Source organism: Oryx dammah, unplaced genomic scaffold, assembly GCF_014754425.2.
Source record: "Oryx dammah isolate SB20612 unplaced genomic scaffold, SCBI_Odam_1.1 HiC_scaffold_26, whole genome shotgun sequence".
Taxonomy (NCBI): domain Eukaryota; kingdom Metazoa; phylum Chordata; class Mammalia; order Artiodactyla; family Bovidae; genus Oryx; species Oryx dammah.
In genome coordinates, this window is record NW_024070210.1 from 289,730 (window position 1) to 316,782 (window position 27,053).

At 38.4% G+C, this 27,053-nt stretch overlaps 1 protein-coding gene across 2 annotated transcripts in view; it reads right to left on the minus strand.

The window, feature by feature from the left end:
• Positions 1-966: 966 nt before the first annotated feature.
• Positions 967-27,053, minus strand: part of CTDSPL2 (CTD small phosphatase like 2) — a 75,902-nt gene continuing 49,815 nt past the window's right edge. For both annotated transcript variants that reach the window (XM_040227457.1, XM_040227456.1), the window contains exons 6-13: positions 24,437-24,515; positions 24,038-24,149; positions 21,834-21,920; positions 11,634-11,696; positions 11,450-11,529; positions 8,109-8,235; positions 4,936-5,031; positions 967-4,322 (exon numbers count right to left, since the gene is read on the minus strand). In XM_040227457.1, coding sequence (XP_040083391.1) covers positions 4,257-4,322; positions 4,936-5,031; positions 8,109-8,235; positions 11,450-11,529; positions 11,634-11,696; positions 21,834-21,920; positions 24,038-24,149; positions 24,437-24,515 — 710 coding nt within the window. In that variant the 3' untranslated portion in view covers positions 967-4,256. The remainder of the gene's footprint in view (positions 4,323-4,935; positions 5,032-8,108; positions 8,236-11,449; positions 11,530-11,633; positions 11,697-21,833; positions 21,921-24,037; positions 24,150-24,436; positions 24,516-27,053) is intronic.

Genomic DNA, 27,053 nt, shown 5'->3' on the forward strand with positions numbered 1-27,053 from the left:
AAACTTTATTTTGTTGCCTACTCTCAAACCACTGTCACATTGAGCAGTGATTGCCCAAATCTATTAGAATCATTTGGAGAGCTCTTAAAAAACACGGAAATCTCAGGCCCCACTCTAGACTCAAAGACAATTTTGCAGAGGTTAAGGCCTCAGGAATCTGTATTTCGAAAGCTCCAGAGAGTAACACAAATGAACATTCAGGTTTGGGAACCACTGATGTATTTTAAAATACTAGTATCGAAACCATAAAGTAAGTATAAACCTCTTGCTCTCAACTCCCCTTTTAAAAAATTTCTCAAAATGCATTATAACCCTGGAATTCTGCCTCTGGGCAAGTAATTTTAATTCAAGATACAGAAAAACATTTTATAAAAATGTATCCTAGTGAGTTGAGACGTGGATTCCAATTAAAATTTATGTAGCATTTAGATATAAGATACCAAGTTCTGTGGTTCTTATTCTGAAATTTCAAATTCTATTTTATACAGGTTCCTAGTAGGCTTTTAACTCAGGGGAAGACATGAAAAGTAATGACATAATCAAGCACATAAGCACTGAAAAACATATTATACTCAAAAATAGCTTCGTGAGAGGAATAAGAAAGCGGATGAACGACAACCTAAGGCCTTGTGGCCCATACACTTCTGCTCCCAGGCCACTCTTCCCCTATAAGGGGAAATAAAATAAACATTCTTTCCTAGTTGCTTGGCATAGTTATTCGGTGGGTGACTATTAACACTAAGTTAATTCAGATACACAAGATTAAAAGAGATAACAAATAAATACCCAGGAAGACAAAGAGAATTCAGGTCAGAAAACCTTAACTAGCTAATGATGTAGTATATAACACCATCGTGTTAGTACAATTAAATGAAGGCGTCAGTGTCCTTTACATTTCAGCTTTATGTGATTGACAGAAGACGTGGAAAAGATCTGGTCCTTATGAAGAAGTCTGTGCTTGCTGTAAAGATTTGTAGGAATAATGAAATGCGTTCTTCATTGATGAGATGAAGTCTCTTGTTTTTCAGGGAAGTTGACTGAACAAAACAATGAAAAACAGACTTCTTTACATGGTTAAATGAAAGAAATATCTAACTGAAAAAGTCATTGGCCAAAGATAACCTTAAAAAAAAAAAAAGATTCTATGTTTAACCATCCCCCCCAAAACAAACAAACCAGGAAAACCAGAGAAATATAAAAAAACAATATACACATCCATTTTCACTGACAGTTACAAGAAAATAGCCATTTATAGAAGTTACAATGCTTTCAACAAATCCCCCTCCAAATTCTGGGAAATAAGATAAAGCCATTGGGTAAATAAATATACATACTAGCTAATATAAAACAATTTATGCTTTTAAATTGTTGTCAACTTTAAGACCCAAGGAGAAATACGCTGCTATAAATCTGATCAGGGCTACATATATTACATGGCGTTAAAAAACACAACTGATTAAAACATCCTAACAATAATACAAATATTTAAAAGAATGTCTTTAAAAGTCAGACATTTACCACTGGAAATATCACAATTATAATATGTACTTCAGAGTTGTAATGTGTATACAGGTCACCTTTTCTGTGTCATATCAGGTATCCATCTCTCCTGCAGTTACTGTGGTCAGTTTCTAAGAGTTCACCTTTCCTGTGTGAACTGAAGGGGCTGGGCACATCAATTCATAAACACCCCCATTTAACTAAATGGAAATGTGTAAGATGACATCTACCAACAGATAAAGGAAAGGACTAATAAAACATATTAAGGAGGAAGGAAGCTGGATAACGGTCTCTGACTTATTCTAAATTCTGTATTAATAACAAATTTAAAATGACTCAAATCAAGTAATGAAAAAAATATATTAAATGGGTATCAAGAAATTTTCTCAGGCCAGAGAAGATTTTCCCTTAGCTTATTTCTTTACAGACTCTTGTGAGGCTCGACTCATCTGTCAGCTGACTTAAAGGAACTCTCCCGCAGGGGGTCAAAAGCAGCTTCACAAATAAAAGGCGGTTAAAGTAGTTTTTAAAGTGCCCATCGGCACAATGGTTCACACAGGCGCTTACACTTCCCTTCTAGTTCTGGGAAAGCCCACAGAGTCTATATATGCACTTAATTGGTAAAGCTTTCAGCAATTATAATGTAAGCTGAAAGTTTAGATCTTAAATAGGTTTTGCTGTTTGAACATAAAAAGGGAGCAAGGAGAAATGTAACCAGGTTCACAATTTTGAGCAAGAGCATATGTAAAGGTAACGTATGTACATTTTATTTCAAGAAAGACAGGAGACAAACAGCATAAAGATGCCCAGATGCCCTAAAGATAAATACATTTCAAAGATTCTCATTAAAATGAATCTGTATTGTTTTTTTTCCTGCAAGCAAAATACCTTTCTTTAAATTAAAAACAAACAAAAAAACCCCCAATATTCTGAATTGCAAATTTTTTTTTTTTTTTGCAGAAAATCTGCCATGATTATTTTTTTTAATGAATAAGGATTTTCCACAAAACAGGCTTGCTCTACATGCTAGATTTTTAAACAGTTCAGTGACACAATATGCTAGCTACATACACAACAGATAATATAGTAAGAAAACACTCAACCTGATGAAAAGTTAAAATCTTCATTAATACACTGAAAATTGACATAACTCATGCCTTTAAAATCAAAAATACAAAAATTAAATGTTTTCCTAAAAAGATTTCCTTATTTTAAGGATTCATTTGAAAATGAAGCTGCATGTAATTTGTACAATAAGTTGTACAAGTAAACAGGTAATATACATAAAAAATTAAGTGACATACTCCTCAATTATCAGTTGTCCACCTTTAATTTCCAATACTGTACTTTCTTAACAAGCGTACAAAATATCAAACTTCTCTTTAGAAAAAGTGCCGTTCTTTGACGTCCTCTACACAAAACCAGTCTGAGCCTGTGGCATGTTAATGCAGTTGAGAGGCAAAGCATCCTAACTTTTACAAATTCTACCTCCATAAAAAGCCTCCCGAAAAAGAGATTACACGCCACTATAAAAATATCGACCTCTTGTGGTAGCTGCATCAGAGAACCAAGGCTTGAAGACTATTTTCATACAGCACAGAAAGCCACTCTGAGAGCATACTGACTGCGCTGGCGGCTTGGGAGTCTACTGTGCCACGGGGTTCTGCATAGCTGCTGCAAGGTACCGAGACTGTTACACAGAGTTTAAACTGATTGTAACCGAGAGCATAACAGGGGTACTACCAGCCCATGCAAAGGAACCAAAAATACTGAATCGCTGTGCTGAAGACTTCATTCCTGGAGAAAACCAAAGGCGTCAGTAACCACATCAAGCCCAACAGGTAACCCAATCCATCCTCCTCAAAGACTGGTGAGCACAGTGAGGTCTGAGGTATACCTTTATCCACCAGGTCTGTGTGCCACTGCGAGATAGTGCCGCTTGGGACACACGCCATCACAATGGTCTACATCTTTTGAGTATTAAATCATTCATATATTCTTATCTACCCAGTCTCTTGATTTTTGAAAAGATTTCACCTACAGTAGAATATTACAGAAACAAAATATAAATGCATGTTCTCTCTAAATGAAACTTACATGGACTAAAAGTAGAGGATATTTTTAAACAAATATACAATATGCAGGCAGACAAAGCAGGAAAACGGCCATTCAAATGTATAATAAAAAACTAAAAATTTACTATTTCCAGAAAACTACGAAGCGCCTCAACTAAAAGGAATGCATAATGGAATCTACCCTATTAATAATACAGGTCGAAAGTGTAAGAGGCTACGAACCTGAACAGGAAAAATAAAACGACTCTTACTGGCCATTCCTGTTGAAATGAGAATTTTAAAGTAACAGAAAAGTGGCTACAAACCCACTTAGAGCACCAAACAGAGAGAAAATAAAAGTCCATTTTCATCTCTGTTATTATCATAAAATCCTGTGTGACTACAGGTCAAACTGCTGGTGGCAGAAACAGAATTCTTTATAAACTGCGGATGTCCTGTACATAAAAAAATCACTGGAGTTGCACTAGTTCTAAAGACGCTTCTGTTTTCGCCTACCTACTGTGTGTATTCAATCTGAGAGAAAGTCTCTTTCTGTAACCCTTGATTATTACTGGGCACCAAGATAAGAAAAGCAAGACGGGTACAAAAATGCAAAATTTCAACAGTAATGGCAATGCTTTAGTCTTAGTCCAAAAGGGTCCTGCTTCCTCTCCCCTCCAGCGAGCTGACAAGTCTCTGTACTTAATCAGGGGGCAGCAAGTCATGCAACCGAAACCGGTCTCTGATGTGCGGTCGAACGTCTTCATTCTGTTGGAGACAGACATTTTAAAAGCCACGTAACTTAAAAGACACGAGCCTCACAGCATTATGAACATTCTTACTTTGCAGGGAAACGATGGCTACTTATTTTATAATTTACATTATTATTTTTGCCAAATACAAAGACACTACATAGAAGTAAACTTAAATTTATATTAAAAAGAAAAGCCTGTCATTAATGTATCAATTTTGTAAGAACAGTGATACAGTAAGAGATCAAACCAAAAGACAGGTAAAGCATTAAGCCACTGAAGTCTACTTTACACAGTAGTTTTAAATTTAATCCATGGATATAGCAGAAAAGATTCCCAGAATAAAATTTCAGTACCATAAGCATTAATTCTAGACCTGAACTACAAAACCGATTTAACACAACTAGTTGGTGACTTGCCATAGGAAGTTTGGTGAAATAAAACAATGTATAAAATCTTAAATACTGATAAACATAATTTATAAGGTATAATCTTTTCCAACTTCTGCCCTAATCTCTCACCACGTTTACTTAAAACATCAGTACAGATAAAACAACTGAAAAGATTTATTTCAATAGAGTTAAAGCAACAAAAACCTAACAAAAAGATAAATGAAAAGATATACTTACCAGTTCTACTAGCTTCTCCAGAAATGGAATCAATTTTAGCAGTTCATTGTCATTTTTATCCATAAACCAGCTTTCTATAGGGATTCCATTAGATAGCTAAAATGATAAATAAGGAATTAACTCTACTTTTCACTTCCAGTTTGCCTAAGTTGGAAAAGCTATAAAAAGGAATAACAGATTTTAGTATATATTAATCTATTAAGTTCCTTTAAAAAAGGAATGCCATCAGAGTTTATGCCTGTCACATTCTTTGACATCTTAATAGTGCCAGACACAGATGTTAAGGAATAAACTGAAACCTAACTGGTTTTTCAGAGTAATTCTTAGTGTATATAAAGTGACAGTGAAGTCGCTCAGTCGTGTCCGACTCTTTGTGACCCCATGGACTGTAGCCTCTCAGGCTCCTCTGTCCATGGGATTTTCCAGGCAGGAAGGCTGGAGTGGATTGCCATTGCCTTCTCCAGGGGAATCTTCCCAACCCAGGAATCGAACCCGGGTCTCCCACATTGCAGGCAGGCGCTTTACCGTCTGAGCCGCCAGGGAAGCCACAGCCGAGTGTATATAAAACTTAACAAGAAATATTCATTAAAATAAGTTTTGTGTTAACATAACCAACAACATTATTCTTTAGAGAATATTAGTCAATTCTGAATAAAGGAACACTGCCGTCTTAAACAGCGAGAAAGCGTGAACACAGTCACGGGTTTACTCCCAACAGATTTCACTCCCTAACAGATACCCTGAAACACAGTAGGAACACAACAAATTGGCTCAACGGTGTTTCGCTGAAATCTAAAATCTACAAACCATATTTGTTTTCTAGTAAACATTCTCTAGGATATTATATCTTTTAATATTTACACAGAACACTGTGTTTCAGAGGGAGGGTAACTGAAATTATTCTGTTTACGAACCAATTCTTAAAAACATCTAAAATGCAAGGAAATGAGGAGTAGTGGCCTGCGCTGAGCAAGTCTCAACGCCATGGGCCACCCTTCCCCCGCGCATGCATTCTCTTCCGTGTTTTACTGTGGGCTCTCTGAGACACAGAAGTTGAGGGCAAGTCTTGTTTCATCTACACCCAAACCCCTTCCCACATCCCAGTTCTGCACTGATTTATCCTGATGAAAATCTCAGTCGTATCTCATGAACATACTCAATGTAAAATCTATCTTGCAAAGATGGCCCATCTCTTTGTCTACCTACGTACGTATCTATCTGTTTATTTATGCCGTGCTGCATGGCCTATGAGAGCCTAGCTCCCTGACCAGGGGTGGAATCCAGGCCCTCAGCAGTGAAAGTGCTGAGTCCTCAACACTGGACTGCCACCAAACTCAACTAGAGTTGAATTTAGGTGTCTAAGAAACACTGACTAAGGGTATAAATATATTGACAAAACAGTCTAAGATTTCAAAATGTCAAATTAAACAGACCAGAAGAACACAGTGTAATTCTCAAATTTGTTTACAATCACAATTACTGATTTAACAACTGGTAAGAATGCTCTTGGGGCTCCCCTAGTTGCCCAGTGGCAAAGAATCTGCCTGCAACCTAGGAGACATGGGTTCAATCCTTGGGCTGGGAACATCCCCTGGAGGAGGAAATGGCAACCCACTCCATTATTCTTGCCTGGAAAATTCCATGGACAGAGGAGCCTGGTGGGCTACAGTCAATAGGGTTGCAAACCAGACACGGTTTAGCAGCTAAACAACAAGGAGAAGGAGAAGAACGCTACCGAGGGGCACGAGTCTTACAGCCCCTTCTGCCGGGAGCCAGCACGAGGAGGCCCGCCCGCCGCCGGGGGCAGAGGTCATGAGGTTACGGGGTCTGACAGGCAAAGGCCAGTCCGGCCTTAAGGGAGCCCCGCTGAATCTGCCCCCAAACCAGAGTCTGCCTGCCTTACTGCACTGCGCTTTTCGCTTACGCTTCTGACATTAACAGGGGCTGTCCCCCCCCCACCTTTTTCTGGAAAAAGTTAATTTAGAGCTTTTAGATAATAAGTCTCCTGGGCATAATATAAGTGTTTCAATCCAAAAACCCCTCTGATGGCTTTCTAGCCTGCCTGCCAGACTCTCACAGCTGCGCATGTGACTGTTTGCAGCCTCCCTACCGCAAGAGGCACAGGAAGCTTAAAACATCCTAGGAATGTAGGGGCTTCCGAGGAGTCAAAATCTTTAGAATAGGACTGATTAACGGTTTCATTGGCAAGTATTCGTATCTTTTATTTGTTGACATAGTCGGTATATAGAAAAAAAAAAGTAGCAACACAGATCTTTGAGTTAAGTACCTTGTTATAACCCACTGCGCCATTGTTCTATAGGGATGTAACTTTAGTGCTTTGAGGGTGATGCAGATGAAAGAAAAACACTTCAGGGGAAATGAGATTAACATTCATCAAGGAAAAGAGCCATAAAGTGTTAACAGGCCTCTTGGCCAGAAGATGATGTAAATCACCTGAGATCTTTTGTAAACAGAAAGATACGCAGAAAGAAAGCCTGGTGTCCAGGAGGGTCAGGACTGCTGCCCCTGTACGACTCTGTATCTTCCATTATGTAAAACTTAGGGTATGTAAGCACCTTTTAAAAATAAAGGTATGGGGTTTTTGCACAAGCCTGGCCTCCCCCAGGTCGACTCTCTCTTTTCCTCCCTCTCCTTTTCAGGCTGATCCCTTGGACCTGGAGGCTCTCCGTGTCTACTCATTTGCCCAGGCTTCCGAGACCCACGCGAGAGGCGGGGCACCCTCCGCTATTCAAGCGGGCGCCTGTGGCCCAACACAGACGGTGCAAGTTTCTTGTCTTGAAATTTTATTAGCTTTCCGTGTAAACCAAGGAATATCAGCCTCTTTTCTCCACTAATTTTCCTACACTATTCTTTCCTAATCTCTCTTTATATTTCTAAATAAATAAGTTTTTCCTCGCCAACTCCGTCCCCACTTTGAATTCCCTGGATCCACCGGGGATGGACCCCGGCACCCTTCTTAGGGTTTTACTGTTTCAAATTTACATGTATGTTGTACTTCATTTAAAAGAATAATTTCCACAAGGAATATACTAATTTGGCACTTCTAATTCTAAGATGACATTAAACAAGGAGATTCCACCAGTGAAAACCCTGCTATCCCATCATACTGTTTGCAGCGTTTGTCTGAGCTTGTTTAGTAGCCTTCTTCCTACCTGATATGCAAAGGCTTGCGGTGAGTTGTCAATTATTATAGTTTTTGAAAGATCTCTTCCAAGGATATTTAAGTCCTTTATATAGTTTCCTTGTACACACACACAATGTTCACGGAAAAGCCGGTGCCTGAACATGAAAGTGAAAACAAATTACCTACAAGATAATGAGACTGTAAAAAGCACAAGACGCACTGAAACACACATACAGTACACAGACCACAGGCTTTACAGTTTAAGCCTTGTCATTTTCTCTCACAAAGGAAATTCAGTTACAAGTGTGGGCCTAGGCTTTGGGCTATGGTCTTATAAAAATTCTTAGCAATTATCGAAACCTTACAACCAAATATTACCATGTCTTAAAGAACTTTGGTTTATCCCAAAATGTTATATAAAATGATAAAGAGGGATGAAAAACTCTGTAAATTGTTTTTGTAATTTATTTACCCAGGAGAGCTCAGTTCAGATGCAGCATCTGGTTGTCATCGAGGTCCTGCTTTTTAACCAATTTTCCAGATGGTTGACTGAGGCACAAGGAGGTCAAGTGACTTGCCCAAGGTCACACAGTAAGTCAGCGGTTAGCCCCACAATGGGACCCAGGGTCCTCCTGGCTCCCAGTCCTTTGCTCTAACCAGAAGACCACACAGCCTCCCTATCCCTGCACATGCCAGAATAGAAAGTGTAAGAAGGAATGTTTCCGTGTTGGCAGAAAAAAAAAAAGGGTTTAGTTTCTCTTACAGATTTTGAGGAAAAAGGTGCAGAGGCCAAAACATTCCATCATTTCAACTTTTCCCAAACACCCGTGCTTTAACTGTGTGTGTGATCATTTGAAGAAACAAGGATTGAATGAAAGGATGAATTCAGATTTAAGTTACAACCTTGGTCTTTCACCAGTGAAAACTGAAAAACGTTATATCATTTTAAAAGGAAAGCTATTAAGTTTTGTAATATTTACATACATGTAATATTTATATAATCTCTATTTAGCACTCAAAATATATTAGTTTCTGAGTATTACTAATAACTGGTACAGATCATCTTGAAACACTACCTGCATACATTAATAATCTGGTAGTTTGGCTTCCTTGTGTCTTAATCCCACTAAACAATTTTTAAGGAGCTAGGACTTACACATTCATAATATTTTTAATTCTCCAATTTTAAGAAAGGGGCATTTTCTACCAACAGAATCTGTCATAGGTCTAAGAACAACCAGTAACTGGTATTTTAATCAGTGCCAATGGTAATGGAAAAGGGGAAGAATCTCAAAACCAGAGAAAACGTAATAGTATAAACAGTTTTTTCTAATGATCATCTACGTCTGAAAGGGTTAAAGACAGTCCTACTTTGAAAATATAAGGCTAGACAAAAGAATTTAGGTTCTGGTTAGACCTAAATAAGATCCTACATTTTATCTGTATAAACATCCAGATACAAGGAAATTGGAGGCAGGTACAGTGGGTACCTGCAAGTCACACTCATAACTTCTCTAACAGCAGGAACTCACCAGATACAGGGGACAGCTAGCTGAGTATGTATATGGAGACTAATGATTACTTTAATTCAATTATAAACTCCTTCCAGTTAGCAGGAATCTGAGTGCTGCTGCTGCTAAGTCGCTTCAGTCGTGTCCGACTCTGTGCGACCCCATAGACGGCAGCCCACCAAGCTCTGCCGTCCCTGGGATTCTCCAGGCAAGAACACTGGAGTGGGTTGCCATTTCCTTCTCCAATGCATGAAAGTGAAAAGTGTAAGTGAAGTTGCTCAGTCGTGTCCAACTCTTAGCAACCCCATGGACTGCAGCCCACCAGGCTCCTCCATCCATGGGATTCTCCAGGCAAGAGTACTGGAGTGGGGTGCCACTGCCTTCTCCAATCTGAGGGTTAGTAGCATGTATTTGCAATTTTAAGAAGAAGCTACTTTTGCTAGTCATCAAATGAGCATTCAGACTCATGGGACTTTCTGAATCGACCTTGTCACCAACACAGGTGATGCCCTACAGTGCTCTTGGTACATGCAATGCACAGTTCAAGAAGCTTTTCTTGTTTTAAGTTTTTCAAAATACAACTTGATGAAACTCATTTAAACTCCCAAAGGCATAGGTTTTATAAAACTAGTTTAAAAGAGGGCTTTTAACTTGTAATATTACAACTGCATGACTATGATTGTCCCCTAGTAAAATGAAAGCTCCAAAAGGGAAGGGCTTATGTTGCTCACCACTGTTCCCTGGAACACTGGAGGTGCTAAATAGAAATCTTCAGAATGAGTGAAGTCATCAGAGCAAAATCACTTATACGCTTTTATTTTCAGGTAAAATGAGCATAAATTATAATATACTTTTATGAAAATAAAATACCATTTTCATTTGTGTGTCTGAAGCTTGTTTGTATGGAAAATAAAATGGAAACTGACTAAACAACAAATTTTGTTCCTTTAAATTTTTTTTTAAAAAAGAGGGAAAAATCTCCTAAATGTGGACATTAGGAAAAGCCTTTTACTATAGTTGAAACCACTCAATAATAAAGGTACTATTAACAGTAGAAATTAAGTTTAGGATTTTCCACTAGGAGAATATGTGAGGAAATAGTCAAGAAGATGAGCACCCAGCTCCCAAAGCCTTCAGGAGCCTTTTCCTGCACCTCTCAACTCTTGATCAAAACTCACAGATTAGCTCCTATACTTCAGAGGGTGCAACAAGACTGCTGAGTCTTGGTGTCTCACTTCAGTTGACAGAAGTAATGAAACAAATTTTCAAACTGCCTTAACTTACTGAAAACACCCCCACCTAACCAGTAACACTCTGCATCTGCTGGCTTAGGACACACACACAAGGAAGTGAGTCCAGATCAGAATAACCTGAGCGACTAAACCAACCGCCATTTCCAATTAGACTCATGTAACATTTTCTTTCCATGGAAGATAAATTTGCTCTTGAAAAAAAAAACAAAGGGTTTAATTTGATCTTTTTTTGTTAAAATTAACTTTCATTTCTATGTCATTAAATAGATGACGTAACCTGCATTATCTCAGAGGCATTAAGTGAGAACATCGCGCACAGTGAGAAACTCCACGCACCCCCAGTCCCCCCAGCCCCGAACAGACGCGCAAGTGAATAGACACATTTGACCTTTGCATCCATTAAAGAACGTCTGTCTGGAGTTTAATTAGGAACTCTTAAAGAGTTTGGGGGTGTAAAAAACTAAAAATCACTTATTTTCACCATTTAACACAACAAATTTCTATAAATGCAGCCAACTAAAAATGGCCATCAAAATTAAATAGAATCATAATAATCTCATAGTTCAGTGTGACAGACATTCCCACTATTTCTTAATTAAATTTACCTGACCAGTTGCTTTTTAGGGTCTAGTATGTTCAGTAACTTGTCTGCATACACCTTCTTAGAAGCAGTAAAAAGAATGATCTACAAATTCAGGGGAAAAGAAGTAGTCATTACACATGATCTAAATATGGGTACTGTATTGAATAAAATAAAAATGCTTAAATAATTAACTTAAGTGTGTTCACCTCATACATCTGAGACATTCGTTCCAGGAACTCCCTGAAGAATGGTCTTAATCTCACGTAAACCTGAAAAAAACACAAAGATAAGCTTCAGCAAATAAAAATACAAAACAGAAACAATATAAGATATGTTCTAACTTCGAATATAATTTAGAAGTTCATATGAATAAAAAAGTTTACTAAGTACCACTTGACCAAATATATTCCACATACCAAAAATCACTTAAAACAATCTTTTGGTAGGGTAATAATAATTGCTGGTGATCATTTCACTTTTTAATAGTTAAATAGCAGCATATAATAGACCTTTGTGAATGTAATTTTAATAAACAGGTAAACTAAGAATGGCAGGTTGCCCTCTGAGATTCTGATCCACCAATCAGCTCCATCTTCCAGCCAGGTAGCATCCATCCAATTATTAGGCAGGCTGTGTGTCCACCTCTAGCTGACCTGTCTCAATGACCTTCCTCAATGATCACTCAGAATTTCTTCTCACTTGCTTAAGAATACCTTTATTTTCAATTTCTATTAAGGTAAATAATGTTTAAGAAGGAGATGTCTGGATTGGTGGGTTTAACTAACAAGAATTTTTCAGAAATCAAGCTTGTTCTAGATGTGGTATCTAAATCAGCACTACTGGGCTATTTGAGATTGAAAATATAATAATCAAGCACACCAGTTATCAAAACCGACTGACAATATCAGGACACACTACAGTAACCAAAGAACTGACTCTAAATCCATTATTCTCTTATTTCTGTCTGTCTTTCTGCCTATATTTAACAGAGCTCTTGTAATATACTCAAGAAGCACAGAAAGAGAAGTCACGAAAGTTTACAAAAGACTGTAACTCCTTTAAATTATATTTATTTTGTGACAAAAAATTTTTGAGAAGTTTGTACTTCACTCAAAGGTGACTATTAAAGTCAAAAAGCATGAAAAGCAAATACTTATAGAACATCTATGCACCAGATTCACTTGATTCAGATTTTTTTTTAAAGTTGTGGTGGTAACAAATTCAAAATTTAGGCTTCATTGTATTTAATTGTGTCATCAGTACACATCTAAACAAAAATGACTTTATGATAAAAAGCTAGTTCCGGGAATGTTTCAGAGCAGAACAGGAAAATCAGGCAAAGGGTTTTAGAAGAAAGGGACTATATGCTAACAGTCTTCGTAATTTCTAAAGTCCAAACAGTGCAAGAGAAAGCCAAAGGTATAGTAAGCATATGATAGAAATCTGTTAGATAAATTGAATTTAATAATAAACAGATCTAGGCAAATAAGCCTGCCTTAAGCAATATAAACAAAATTGAGTAGGAAAAGCAAGACCACATACTACAGGACAGCCACTGAATTTCCTTAAGAATCAATCACTGCGGAAGACAAATCTCAAACAACTACTGATATGGCAATAATATCACCCTATTCCCACCTACAGGCTCGAATAAGAAGTCAAAGTGTGTGTCAGTCACTCAGTAGTGTCTTACCCTTGCGACCCCACGGACTGTAGCCCACCAGCCTCCTCTGTCTGTGGGATTCTGCAGGCAAGAATACTGGAGTGGGTTGCCATTCCCTTCTCCAGGGGATCTTCCCGACCCAGGGATTGAACTCACGTCTGCTGCACTGCAGGCAGATGCTTTATCGTCTGAGTTACCAGGGGAGCCCAGCATAACCAAGGTTTACTCATTTCTAACCCAATTATAAGGCAGCTGATCTCAGCAGCTTTGACTAATCAAAAATGAAGTAAGTCACACACTCCCACCACTAGCAAATAACAAAATCATTAGTATCCAATCCCTATCCTTTAGGATGAGATACAAAAATTTTAACTAGATTTGCGCTTCTAATTAATTTTAACATTTACATCCTAAAATATTTGGTATAGTTTGGTAGTTTTCAACACACCTTATTTGATATTCCAAGTAACTGACAGATTTAGAGATATTACTACCTTAACTGACAAAATCAATTTATATTCATTATGGAACACTTCAAAATATATTTGTAATGGTTAAGGAAAAAACTATCAATTCAGTCAATACTTTTTTTCAGTCAACCTTCTCTCATGGAAGATGATAAACCATGAACTATCAGAGCCCTCTGCTGCTAAGATGCAGTTAAATGCATTTAAGAACCAAAAATACTTCATTTCTGCATGTGTATAAATGCTTCCATTTGCTTTCAATATCCCTATCACTTGCTCATACTGTAAATTAAAATAAGCAGGGCCTCTACAATTTGAGGTTTGTCTCCTCTGAAACCTGGAATACTCCCCCTGTAGAAGAACACTTCTATTTAAACAGCACTATCTAAGCACACTCAGTGCAACACTGCACAGAGGGGACACTTCCCACTTCTCGCACTTCTGGGTCAGGTAAAAGCTGTGACTTCGTTAGGAGTCTACGACTCTGACTACACCTACAAATGTGGCACACATCTTACCCCTGATACTGCTTGGTAACGTGGCTGTTTACTGGGGGTGAGAGGCAGCACCGACATGGGGGACAGAGCGCCGGAGTGTCTTCTTACCACGCGAACAGAAACTGTCCACTGTCAATGTCCCTACTCTCAGAGCAGGTCACTCTTTGAAACACAGGAAGGTGTTTCAGGATTAAAAGACATAAGCAGAAACTGAGCCGGTTTTTAGGGGAAAAAAGGATTGAAAGGTGCACAGCGACAGCAAGCAGGGATGGGACTGGGACCATGTCAGGTTCTGTCATTTGCTGTAAAGGCAAAATCTCAGAAAGAAAAACAGAAATCGAGCCACAGGGCCAGCAGGATCTAAGTCATCTGGATGGGTGTACTGAAGCAGAATCACAGAAGTCAAGAAGCACTCAGCACGTCCAGCAGGAAATAAGCACAGCTGTAAAGGACGCGCGATACGACGAGACTGCCACCGCTCCCTGGGTTAGGCCAGAGAGACAGCCAGGCACATACACGCAGGCACGCCCCTGAACGCTCCAAAAGCGACCCCACAGGTGCCCTTTTCTTCTCCCAGCCGTCTCACAACAAAGATTCCCATCCGGCGTTCCTCACTCCCTATTTTCTACACCCTTCCACTCCTTAGTATTTCAGAAACCATCCTCCTTTACACCTACAACTCTTCAAAATCACTTAGTCACCCGAATGTAAGACTAGGCCGTAAGTTTCATTTCAGGCTGGTGTATATATGCTCCTTTAACTATACAGCAATTATTCTAGGTACAGAACAAATAGTTTTAATCACTAAACCAAATATATTTTGAAAAAGTCAAAGTCTCAATGCATAATGCTGTCATAATGAACAATTATTATATAAGAACACCATACACAAAGACATGTCTTAAACAAGACTGCCTACTACCCAAAGATGTTCCTGCTATGAAATGTTTATTATGTAAAACTTTTGTACATTTCATACTCATGACTCAATTTATTCTGGAACTGGAACTTTGTACCTCTTAATTCCCTCACTTGTTTCATTATATGTTCACGCTGTAAACTTTTAAAACAAAATCTACTAGAATAATATCTGTAAAAACAGTGATAACTAATCTTGTGTAATATATTGTGAACTGATTTTACGAAAACTTAGATGATATCTGACAGTCAGCCTGTACTTTCTTTAGTACTAAGACCAGAGAATGTTCTGTAACTGTGCATATAAGATGCTGCTGCTGCTAAGTCACTTCAGTCGTGTCCGACTCTATGCGACCCCATAGACGGCAGCCCACCAGGCTCCCCGGTCCCTGACACTCTCCAGGCAAGAACACTGGAGTGGGTTGCCATTTCCTTCTCCAGTGCACGATAGTGAAAAGTGAAAGTGAAGTCACTCAGTCGTGTCCGACTCTTAGCGACCCCATGGACTGCAGCCCACCAGGCTGCTCCTTCCATGGGATTTTCTAGGCAAGAGTCGGACACGACTGAGTGACTTCACTGAGTGGGGTGCCATTGCCTTCTCCTAAGATGATGCTAATAGGTTATAAATGGTTAACAGAACTAGACTTAATAAAAAGTCATTAAAATAGCTATCCAGTTACAAACTGACAATATTTTGTGGAAGTCTATCTAAATTCAAATTCATGTCTAGGTATGCAATGTCAGTTACATACACTGATTTCTGTAACTAAACCATTATCTCAGTTACCTAGGTGACTTTATGAGCATGACCAAGAAAGCGAGGGGACACCCAACAATCTCAATTTGCGGCAAAACTAGGAAAAAGTCTTACATGTAGATCTTTTTAGGAAAAATACTTCTAGTTTTAAGCACAGATAATATGACCCTAACATATTTTGGAAAAAAAGTATCTTTTAATATTTTTTCATGAAATCCTTTGAACTTATTGCTACACTGTTGTAGGAAGGAAAAGAAGAGATCAAATTTGGTGGCATTCACCCACTGAAGAGTATGGGACCTTTAAATTAAAAGATGATTGGTGGGTACTACTTATTTAATCAGCAGTAAGAATTTAAAACAACAGAAAACCAAGAACACTGAAGAAGGTAAAGAGTATCAGCACACATACGCCAGTATATACCACAGAGATAGAAGAGGCTCTGACAATGGTTTTAAACCTTCTGTGCACCTCAGTTTCTTCATCTATGAAATGGGTATAATAACAGTACCTACATATGGTTACTGTAGTAAATAAGTTAACACATATAACGCACCTAGAACACTACCAGCACACAGAGACCTTCAACAGTAATTATTACTATCCACGTGATTATTTAAAAGTAATCAGCCATAAGGAGAATACCTGGAAAGAGCAGGATTTTATGGGGGTAGGACTGGGCAACCACACTCAAAGAGAAAGCTCTATCTTTACTTGTAGAAGAGGTTAAGAAAGTCAACGGATTACTTAATTATTTAACTTGGTTAACACTGTCTTTGCATCAATACCAGATCATAGAGGCAAAACCCAAATCTTTTCCATAGAAAGAGGATTGCTCAGATACACCCTGTGGAGGCCTCAACTTCATAATCCATGGGTGATTTTACAAGTCATCTTTTGCTTCACACAGTTTCAATAAAAGGCAGATTGCTGCTGGGGATAGTATCTGTAGGTGGATCAGTCTGAGAACGAATAGGTAAATACTGAAACATCATAACCAATACAAATGAAACTCTCAAACTAAAACCTCCTGTAAAACCTTATACTGTATTAAATAGAAATAAATTTGAAAAGATATTTTCTTATGTAGTCCAAACGGGATAAAATGTTTCATGTATTCACACAGAAGGTATATTAAAAATTAGCAATGAGGCATACTTTTCAAGTCATGGCCATATATATATATATACACACACACACAATTTTTCAATTTGAGTATGTATGTACACATATTTGTGTATGTGTATATATATATATAAGGTTTAATGTGTTTCTTAAAATCAAGTTTACTGACTTTAAAAGCAAAAAAAAAAAAGCCCACAAAACCTTCAAAACCAAATTCTAAATTCTTACGACTCCAATTTAATATGTTTAATAGTCAACTGTCACCTCTCCTAAAGTTGCAAAATATTTTCAGCTACTGAACAAGAATTCTCTGTATATTTTTTTAAATGAACTACTTCTAATTTTAAGATACATTTATAAGGAATGCAAAAGCCGTGATGAAAAAATTAGTACCAATGACTGACTACACCTACTAATAAGGATGGTTAAATTATTTTAAATGCTGACTTACAACTCATTACCAAAAATATTATTCCATATCAGATATAAAATATTACTTTCATCCTCCACACTGTGTCTATGGCCCCAGGTGTTTTAAGGAACAAGTATACACACACTACTCTTAGATAATAAAATTATACTTTATCAATGTCCAAACAAAATGCCTCCTGTTTAGTATCAATTTAAGTCAGAGCATGAGTGGGGGAAAAGCTTGATTAAGTATCTACTAACAGAACTCTTCATTCAAACAATTGCTTTTTTTCTTCATCAAGCAAAACTGCTGACTTTTCTAGGAAAGATTGCAGAAAAGAGATAGGTGCCACCGACCTTCTACTTCTATTTTTCTGTAGTATAAAATATTTGAAATCCTTACAAAAATTATCCTAGGCTGTAAGCCTCCCAGAAAACAAACTATAATAATGAGGAAGAGGCTGAGCTTTGCTAAACATGGGGCTTCCCACCCACCTTTCCCCCCAACTCTTCCCATAAAAGCAACCTCTACTATTAAAACCAAGCATACTTGAGCAAGTAGCTCCCTATAGGATCCTAACTCTCCTTGAGTGCTTACCACAATCTGATTTCTGGACAGCTGACCCAAAGTTTGTTGATTTTACTGATCTTCAGAAAGCCACTGACTGGCTAAAGTCTTATTGGTGAACAGAGTCAAAAATCAGATGCCCTGCCATACTTTACAGAGTGAGGACTTGGACAACACAGTTACGCTTGGTGGCACTGTGGTGAGCATGTGAGGCATCTTCTTTCTGTCTTCAATTAGCCACGTTTGGGCTGGGTAGCTCTATTACATCTTCAAAAAACTGAGCTCCAGTTCTTGATGGAGACAGAGGAAGGTCATTGAGGAGGTGGTTCAGCTCAAGAGCTAAGTGAAAAATCTGTCTTTTGATTCAGTCCTGCTTGAGGATAGAAGTCATCTTCTGGATGGAAGAGGGAGTGAGATGACCTAGAGTCTTGAATTGGTGGATCTGCAGGAACAGAAACTAAATACAGTGGAGACCTCTTAACCGAGTAACACCACGAGATGGATTTCCTGACAACGTGTCAATATAAGCTAAGTACAGAAATGAAAACATGTGCATCGGAACTGACCGTGCACTCGTCTTTCCAGGTATCAAATGCGTTTGCACCATTCTACGAACAAATACATTTTCCAATATCTAACTGTAAACCAATCATGGAAAGACTACCAGTTAAGGGAAAAGAAAAAAAACATTCAAACAAAAAGTCTATCGACTTTGCCTTAGTGAATCCACACCCTCACTTTAAACACTCAGTTACTCTTTCACAAACTATAATCTGTCTGATCTATACAGTGTCAGTGGTAACATACATCAAAATTTTCATTTGAGTTGGATCTCTTAGGTTTATCCTCTAGAGAAATGGAAATTCAAATACACTCAAGGTACTAAATTGAGGCTGGAATAATCTATCTCTTCGTTATTCTAAGTCTTGCATTAACTAAGCTGATCCCTACTTATCAATCAAAAGAAGTATGGCAATCTTTAAACGTTGAGTAGTGACCACCTTAAAATTTCCCTCAAACTTTCATCTGCAAAAACCTTAGAAAGTCCATAATCAGGGTATAGTGGATCTAATTCTAAATCTCTCTATATATTGACAAGAATTCTGATCAACATTTGATTACTTACTTCCATTTAGAATTTGAATATGTAAATTTACTGCATATACTCTCATAATTATTAGACCAAGGGTCAGCAAACTATGGCCTTTGAGCCAAATCCAGATCATCACTTATTTCTGTTAAGTAAAGTTTTACTGGGATGCAGTCAGGCTTATTCATGATGTGCTATCTATGACTGCTACCATGGCAGAAAAAGTAGTTGTAACACAGACTGCAAAACCTAAAATAATAACAATTGGCCCTTTACAGGAAAAAGTTTGCCAACTCCTGATACAGACAATTATTAAAACATACAGAAGACAAATTACATTTTAAATTGTTCTGAACGAGAACAGCAAACAGAATTAAAATTAGATATACTTCTACCTCAACAAACTTACCATAAAAGAAAGCAAAAGTAACAGAAGTCCCAAGAGGACACTTTATCTGGCTTTGATTCAGATGAAGAATTCTGATCCTATCTTAACATTACCATTTTATTTTAAAGCATATATATGTAAATGTTACAGAGCTGACATATCCAAGAGTATACAGATAAATGCCGTGAAACTGTTCCCGTAAAAATGGTTAATTTTATATTGTGAATTTAAATCTCAATCAATTATTTTTTAAGAGTATATACAGTCTTTTACAGATGTCTCCCTTTAAGTGGGCCACATTACACTGTAGTTGTTAAACACATAAGTTACATCTTACCTAATAATGTGGTTTCTCCAAAATCTCTTAGATCATCCCAGACCCTTGTGTATATTTCTTCTTTGCCAGTAGATGGAGACAACACCACTGAAAGTTTAAAAGACATCATTCCCTGTTTAAAGGGAGCTTGCCGGTCTGAAAACTGGGGGAACCCTAACCCAAGATTTCTGTAAAGTTATTTTTAAAAAGTAGACAGAATGGCTATGCCAACACCAGAAATCCAGCATCAACTGCGGACATCCTCAACAGCCTACTGAGAGGGAACTAGATTCTGCGCACAGCGTAGTGACTAGATCGTCTTAGAGCGCGGTCATCTCGGGGACTTAGGTTCAAACTTCCTGCTCACTTTTCCTGACTTAGCCAGACCATTTAGTTTTCCTGTTTCAAAAAGCGGAACTCAGATATATAAGGAGTTCTTTGAATTCCACAGAGGTAGATGCAGTACATATGAAGATTATTTTTAAAGTATTATATGTACTGCTAAGAGCCTTTCATTCAAAATAAGACAACTATCCAGATCCACATGAAATGATAAGGATTTTACATAGAAGAGAACTAAAGAAGAAACGGTGAAAGCAGTAAGAAAAAATTCACCCGTATGGTCACTGAAAAGAAATCCTCATGAAAGGAAAGTCAAACTTATCCACTCTCCAAGTTTTTTATTTCACTACTAAAAATTATGGAAACAGACAGACCAACTGTAAGAAATAAATTTCAAACCTGGAGAGCTTAAGAAATCACATCAAAGTAATTCTTTGCATTTTTCAGTAATAGCTTTCTTTTCCAAACTCAAAGCTTGAAAGCCATTGTTTTTAAGGGCAATTTTGAACATAAAAACAAGGTTATCAAGCTAAAAAGAGAGAACATATTGCTATACTATTTATATTTGCCACAAGATTCCTGTCTTTGAAGTACACTGAACAAGAACAACCTATTTGGCAAAAAATGGCTTAAAAGACAGATTTACCTTAAATAACATCCAGTTATTAAAAATCTTAAAATTCCTTATTTTTATGTATATTTTGTTCATCCTCTGATCATATATCAGAACTAAAATCAGTTTACATAAAAGGGAAATAAATACAGTATCCAGGTTTTACCATACCCACAATTCCTTTCTAGGTTACACTAGAACTGACAATAACCGCTTAAATAAATCCTCTTATGACTAATTACAAGATCAGGTAGGTAAAGTAGATCCCGAACCACAAACTAACTCTAAAATCTTATGGTTCCTAAGATCTAATAACTATCACGAGCTGAGAGCTCTGCGCCAATATCCTGCCTGTTAAGAGCACATAAGCAATCGTGAGCACCTCCTCACCGCTCCTCGTAAACGTGCTGTGACTTCACTCAGTTAGCCCTTGGGTGGGCTTTATCTGACAAGCAACAAGGTTCTGGACCCTCTGCCAGCCTTTCAAGAGCTGGGACACAAGGCAATGCTGCCGACAACGCCCAGGGCAGAAAGGTGCTTTGTAGTTCTCAGAATGCATTCACACATATTAACTCAGACTTTATGATAGGAAAATCTCACACAAAGTAAGAGCTACGGTCAACGGATAATCCGCAGTGATATTTGTAACTGATGTTTGTATTTCGCACTGCTCCCTGTCCATCCACACAAATGAGGGAGACGCGCTCTAACTTTCTACAGTAAAAGCCGAGTGACTGGAGTAACTAGGAGAGTGTCCTGGAATTCCAAAGAAGCCCTCGCCTCACTGCATTGCAGCCCACAGACCACATCACTACGGAAGGCCGCGACAGCGACCGACAGGGGAGCTTTCTTCACACGAGCTGCGCTGTGGAAGAACAACAATAATGCCCGATGTTAACCTGGCCAAGTTCCTGGGGACCTAAGGTGTCAGTGTTCCTGCCTCCACCTGCTGGCAAACAGGTTATGAACTTAGTACAGATCAGTGGGTAGAAAAAGCCCACGTTTTTCTGGTGACAATGTTTAAATGTGGTCCTTTAGCATGATGCCATCTTGTGTTACTAAATCATTAAAATAGAGATGGAATCCACTGGGAATAAACACCGTAAACTTTAGCCAAAAAAAAAAAATATATATATCTGTATGTGTGTGTAACATATATACACACACACACACACACATATATATTTACAAAGAATTTCTTGGTTCAGAATATCTAACAGGCCAAAATCCAAGTTACAAAGGGTTAATTACCTGATAAATGACATCTTGGAAAAGGACTGGAAAAGTGAGTGCTGCGTCTTCCAGCTCATTTAAGCTGCAGTGCACTAGGGTTTCATCCTTAAAATAAAAAGCACATATTGAATGAACTGAGATCCTGAGATATTCCAAATGATAATTCTATGTATTCATGATCACCAAAACCATTTACTGAGGCGCCCTTTACTCCGTGAGTTCCGTAACACCTTCCTGTGTGTGCGAGGCACAGCGGTCAGGGACAGAGCTTTCTAAGGCACTGGTTCTCCGGTGGTGGCCCCTAGGACTGCGTGCGGCATCGGCGCTTTCTGGGGACTGCCAGTGAGAAATGAAAACTCACCAGCTCTTCTGATAACCCAAATTCAGCAGGGAGCAGAGAGCGGGGCTCAGCAATCTATGCTCCAGTAAGTCTTTCAGGGTCAGGATGATCGGGCAGTCTGACAATGACTGCTCTCAGTCCTGCAGTTGCCCACTTCTGTTCAACCACATATATACTTTCTTCTTAGTTTTACAACTCAGCAATAGAAGTTTAGCATTTAATTATTTAAAAATATATGTCTTTTACTCATATATAGCTCCTTATCTGTAAACTAAATTATCGGTTAATCAAGACTTCTCATCTCTGATTACCAAACCCTCTTTTCTCATTGTGAGGAAAGGAATGTGAGGATCATTCATCTAAGGTATGTGCAAGTATCTGTATTTCTCAAATCCTGGAGGAAAAACAAGAAGCCTTCCATTTGCAGCAGCGACAACACTTTATGCTTAAAATGAATTAAAATGAAATACAAATGCTCACACCTTATGATTCCACATGTTATTAGCTGCAGTGTTTCTTTGAACCTAAAGTTAAACTCGGTGGAGGCAAAGAGCAAAAAATACTCTAGATATGCCTCATTTTCTTTTAACAGCATATCAGAGTACACAAATTAAGATATTTTCTTAGTATCTTTTAAATCTTAGTATCTTTTTAAAAAGTATTCTCTTTCCTTTAATTGAATAGTAACTAATTCTACTACTCATCTTCATCTATAGCCTATCTAAATTTTGATCATTCTTCTTTATATACATCTGTAAAATTACTCATTTATGCTCACTAATTCTTATCTTTCCTTCTCTTTTTACCCTTCCTATTGGTTTAAAAATTTTACGGCCAAGCTTGCTATCATGATATCAACTACTAACATAAAAATCTAGCGAAATCTTTTGCAGTTTCTCCACTAACTTGCATATTAATCTTAATTACTCATAATCAGTTTCAATATTTTTCTTTCTTCTTTCCTACTTAACCCTCTAATACACATTAAATGCTTAGGGCTTCTGGATACACAGCTTCTATCTCTTTGGCCAGGCAAAGGCTAAGGTGCTGAACTCTCAGAACTGTCCCTGCTAGAGAAGGTTTAAAAGAATAACCTTTTCCTAAGAAACAAATTAATGAGAGTTAAACTACATCTCCAATTACAGGTTACTAGTAACAAAGACTAAATAGTAAAATGTTTTCCAACATTACATAATGAATTATATTTTTGCTAATATCAAGAAATTGCTGGCAGATATAAATAATGGTGACTATATATTAAATTTGGTTAATAAAAGGTAAGAGATATTCAGTTTTCAAAGCTCTCTTGGTACCCTAAAATATAAATTTAAAATCACACCAAGAAAGCATATTAAAGGTCTTATTAGTCAACATTAAGTCATGCTTTTGAGAGTCTATTGATAAAGTTATTGGTATGAGATAATAATAAAAAATAAAAAAAAACACAGGAAAAGGAGTGTGGTCTTGCATAAGGTTAACTCAGCAAGACCCAGGTCCTCAGGGGAACATGAGTGTGGATTCCCTAGGCTGAATTCTAGGCATGAAATTATAATTAACTGGGAGATTAAAAAACAGAACAAAAGGTGTAGGAGTGTTGGAAAAATAATTGAATTTAAATAGCAAAGTAGCAACGGGGTAGGGAGAGAAAAAAAGAAGCTTAATTTATTTTCAAAAGGTACTGGACACCAATGCAATGGGAGGCCCTGGCATTAGACGGTGCTTAAAATAAAAACATTTCAGAACACCTAAGACATGGTATTACAGTAAATGTATGTGTAAGGCGATTCACTCTCTTGTATTCTTTCAGGTATTTGGGGCTAATATTTTTTTAAAAAGAATTTAACTCCTTTATTTTTCCTAACTCTAGAAACAATACACTTACCAAGTCTAAAACTAGGGAGAATTCTGGTGTGCTTCTCGTCTTCAACGGAAGAGCAGGTTTCCTATTCAGTTGTTCTTCTGTCAGTGGTGGAACATGTTTGATGAAATAATAGCTATAAATCAAATTTTAAGAAAATTTCAACATTTCTATTTTTTGAAAATATAAAACATCTTACTAAACTCAGCCCATCTTTAAGTTTTTAATTAAATAATACATATTTAACCTAGTAAACCAAAATTATAAAACATGTAAGTAAAACTGAAAATTAGTATTTCAGTAACTCAGTAGAAGTATTAATACCTACAGGTAAGATGTTCCTTGCACTATACCATTCAGCCACCCCTGTATACATGTACTTTCTTTCTGTCCCAAGAGGGAAAGGAAAAAATGAACACTCACGGGTCAAATACTTCCCAGTCTTCTTCATAGGTGGCCTCTGCGTGGGCGGATGAATATCCACCATCTGGTGTTACCGGTGCTATTTAATAAAGGGAAAAACAAAATGTTGCTTTTACTCAATGCTTTCATGAAGTATACATATTTACTGCTTTTATTAAGATTGTCCTGAAGCCCTGTGCATTTTCGGTTAAAGATAAGACAGAAATAATTTATAAACAGGATTTAAAAGTAACTTTATTAACACAGAGGTCTAACTCTGGATCCAAAGAAACAATGCCATCACAGACAAAGCGGCGGCTATGCCATGGCGACAGAATTCAAACCCCTAACAGCTAAGAGAATTCACTACTTATCATTAGGGAACTACGCTCCACAGAGTTTCCATTTCTAAGTGGATGACGTTCGTATGCATAAGAAAAATTCCATGGTGCTCTTATTGCAGCAAAACTTCACAAGCACACTGCACATGCAGGCAGGCAGTATACGTGCTGGGACTTCCCGGTGGTGCGGGGTTAGGAATCTGCTCTTCGGTGCAGGAGATGCAGGTTCAATCCCTGGTCGGGGAACTAACATCTTGCAACTATTAAGCCTGTGCACCGCAACTAAGAACGGACACAGCCAAAAATTAAACATGAATGTGTGTATGTGTGTCCTGGAAAAAGACTCGAGGGCAGTTTCAACTTAAGATCCATGAACAGTCTTTGAAGAGGCCCACAAACCCCTAAAGACACACAAGGACCGCAAGGTTGCCTACGATCTCCAAAGTTAAGAAACGAAGCTCTGCACAGAAATCAGTGCTTTAGGCGACCCATTGTTTTACTTCTCACTTACAGGTAATTTAAAAATAATCAAGAAAACATTCTATAAAATTCAATCAATTGATAGAGCTTCAGAAATTATGTTGAGAATTTTCTAATATTTATAACTTAAATTCAATGAGAGGACAAAGATACCCCACAAGGTAAACAGGTAACGTCTCAGAGATGAAAGTTTAAGGTGGGCTAGAGACTGAGTGTGTGTTTCCCCAAAATTCATGCACTGAAATCTAACCCTCAGAGCGATGTGTCTGGAGATGGAGTCTTTGGGAAGTCACCAGGTCATGAGAGTGGAGCCCTCACGGATGAGGTCAATGGCCTTAAAAAGAGACGCCCCAAAGAGCTCACACGGCTTCTGGGAGATGAGGGCACAGCAAGAGACGGCTGTCCACGAAGCAGAAAGCAGATCTCCAGCAGACACTGAGCCTGCTGGGGTTCTGGGCTTAGATTCCCTAAACTCCTGAACTACCTTTGTTGCTTATGTGTCACCTAGTGTAATGGTAGTCTGTCATTACAACAGCCCGAAAGAACAGAGACTGCTGTGAGCTGTCTGCAGGAATGGACTGGTGGTGGCTGAGTCACTAAGCCGTGTGCGACTCTTGCGACCCCACAGACTGTATGTAGCCTGCCAGGCTCCTCTGTCCCTGGGATTCTCCAGGCAAGAATACTGGAGTGGTTGTCATTTTCTTCTCCAGGGGATCTTACCGACCTAGGAATCAACCTGGGTCTCCTGCATCACAGGCCGATTCTTAAGCAACTGAGCTGAGGGAAGCTCAGGAATGGAATACTGGTGGATAACAGCCTTTCAGGACAAAAAACTTACCTTTTTTTATTTTTTATTTTACTATTTTCATGTATTAATACCTTCTCAGAGTCAATACAGTGTGTATGCTCAATAAACGACAACAGATGTAAGGCAGAATTTTGTTCATCTCCAACAACTTTACACCAGTTAACGGTTCATAAGCACAAGGGGACAAAAAGGAAAACCCCTCGACCACTTTACTGCTTCAAGTTCTTATTACACAGAAAAAGGGGGAGAGGAAGTGCTCCCAGTATCTGAACACCTCATGCCAGAACATTTTCACATTTCATCTCAGTCTCCAAAGCTCTAAATTATTATTGCCATTTTAAAGCTAAGAAAACCACCTCAGAGAGCTCAGGTTATCTAAAGTCACACAGCTACGTAAATGGTGCAGCCAGCCTCCTCCCTCCTTGTTCTCTTTGGCGACCTTCCTGAAGCTGAGGAAAAGCAACACTTCTGTCCCTCATCCTCATCTCTTAGCATCAGCAGAACTCTCGCTCGCTTTCCTCTCCTGACCCTCCCAGAGGAGCTGCAGTGCGCCGCCTCCACATCGCGCTCATTTATTCGTGACAGCACTCATCACACTGAACAGTCATCTTCGTGTATACCTGGCTCATCTATTAAATCATATACTCTTCAGGGTCAATGAGCATATCTTATTCATCTTTATAAACAGTGTCCGTCACAAACGGCAGGTGTTCAATTATACAAGTGTTCAGTTCAGTTCAGTCGCTCAGTCGTGTCCGACTCTTTGCGACCCCATGAATCGCAGCACGCCAGGCCTCCCTGTCCATCACCAACTCCCGGAGGTCACTCAGACTCACATCCATCGAGTCCGTGACGCCATCCAGCCATCTCATCCTCGGTCGTCCCCTTCTCCTCCTGCCCCCAATCCCTCACAGCATCAGAGACTTTTCCAATGAGTCAACTCTTCACATGAGGTGGCCAAAGTACTGGAGCTTCAGCTTTAGCATCATTCCTTCCAAAGAAATCCCAG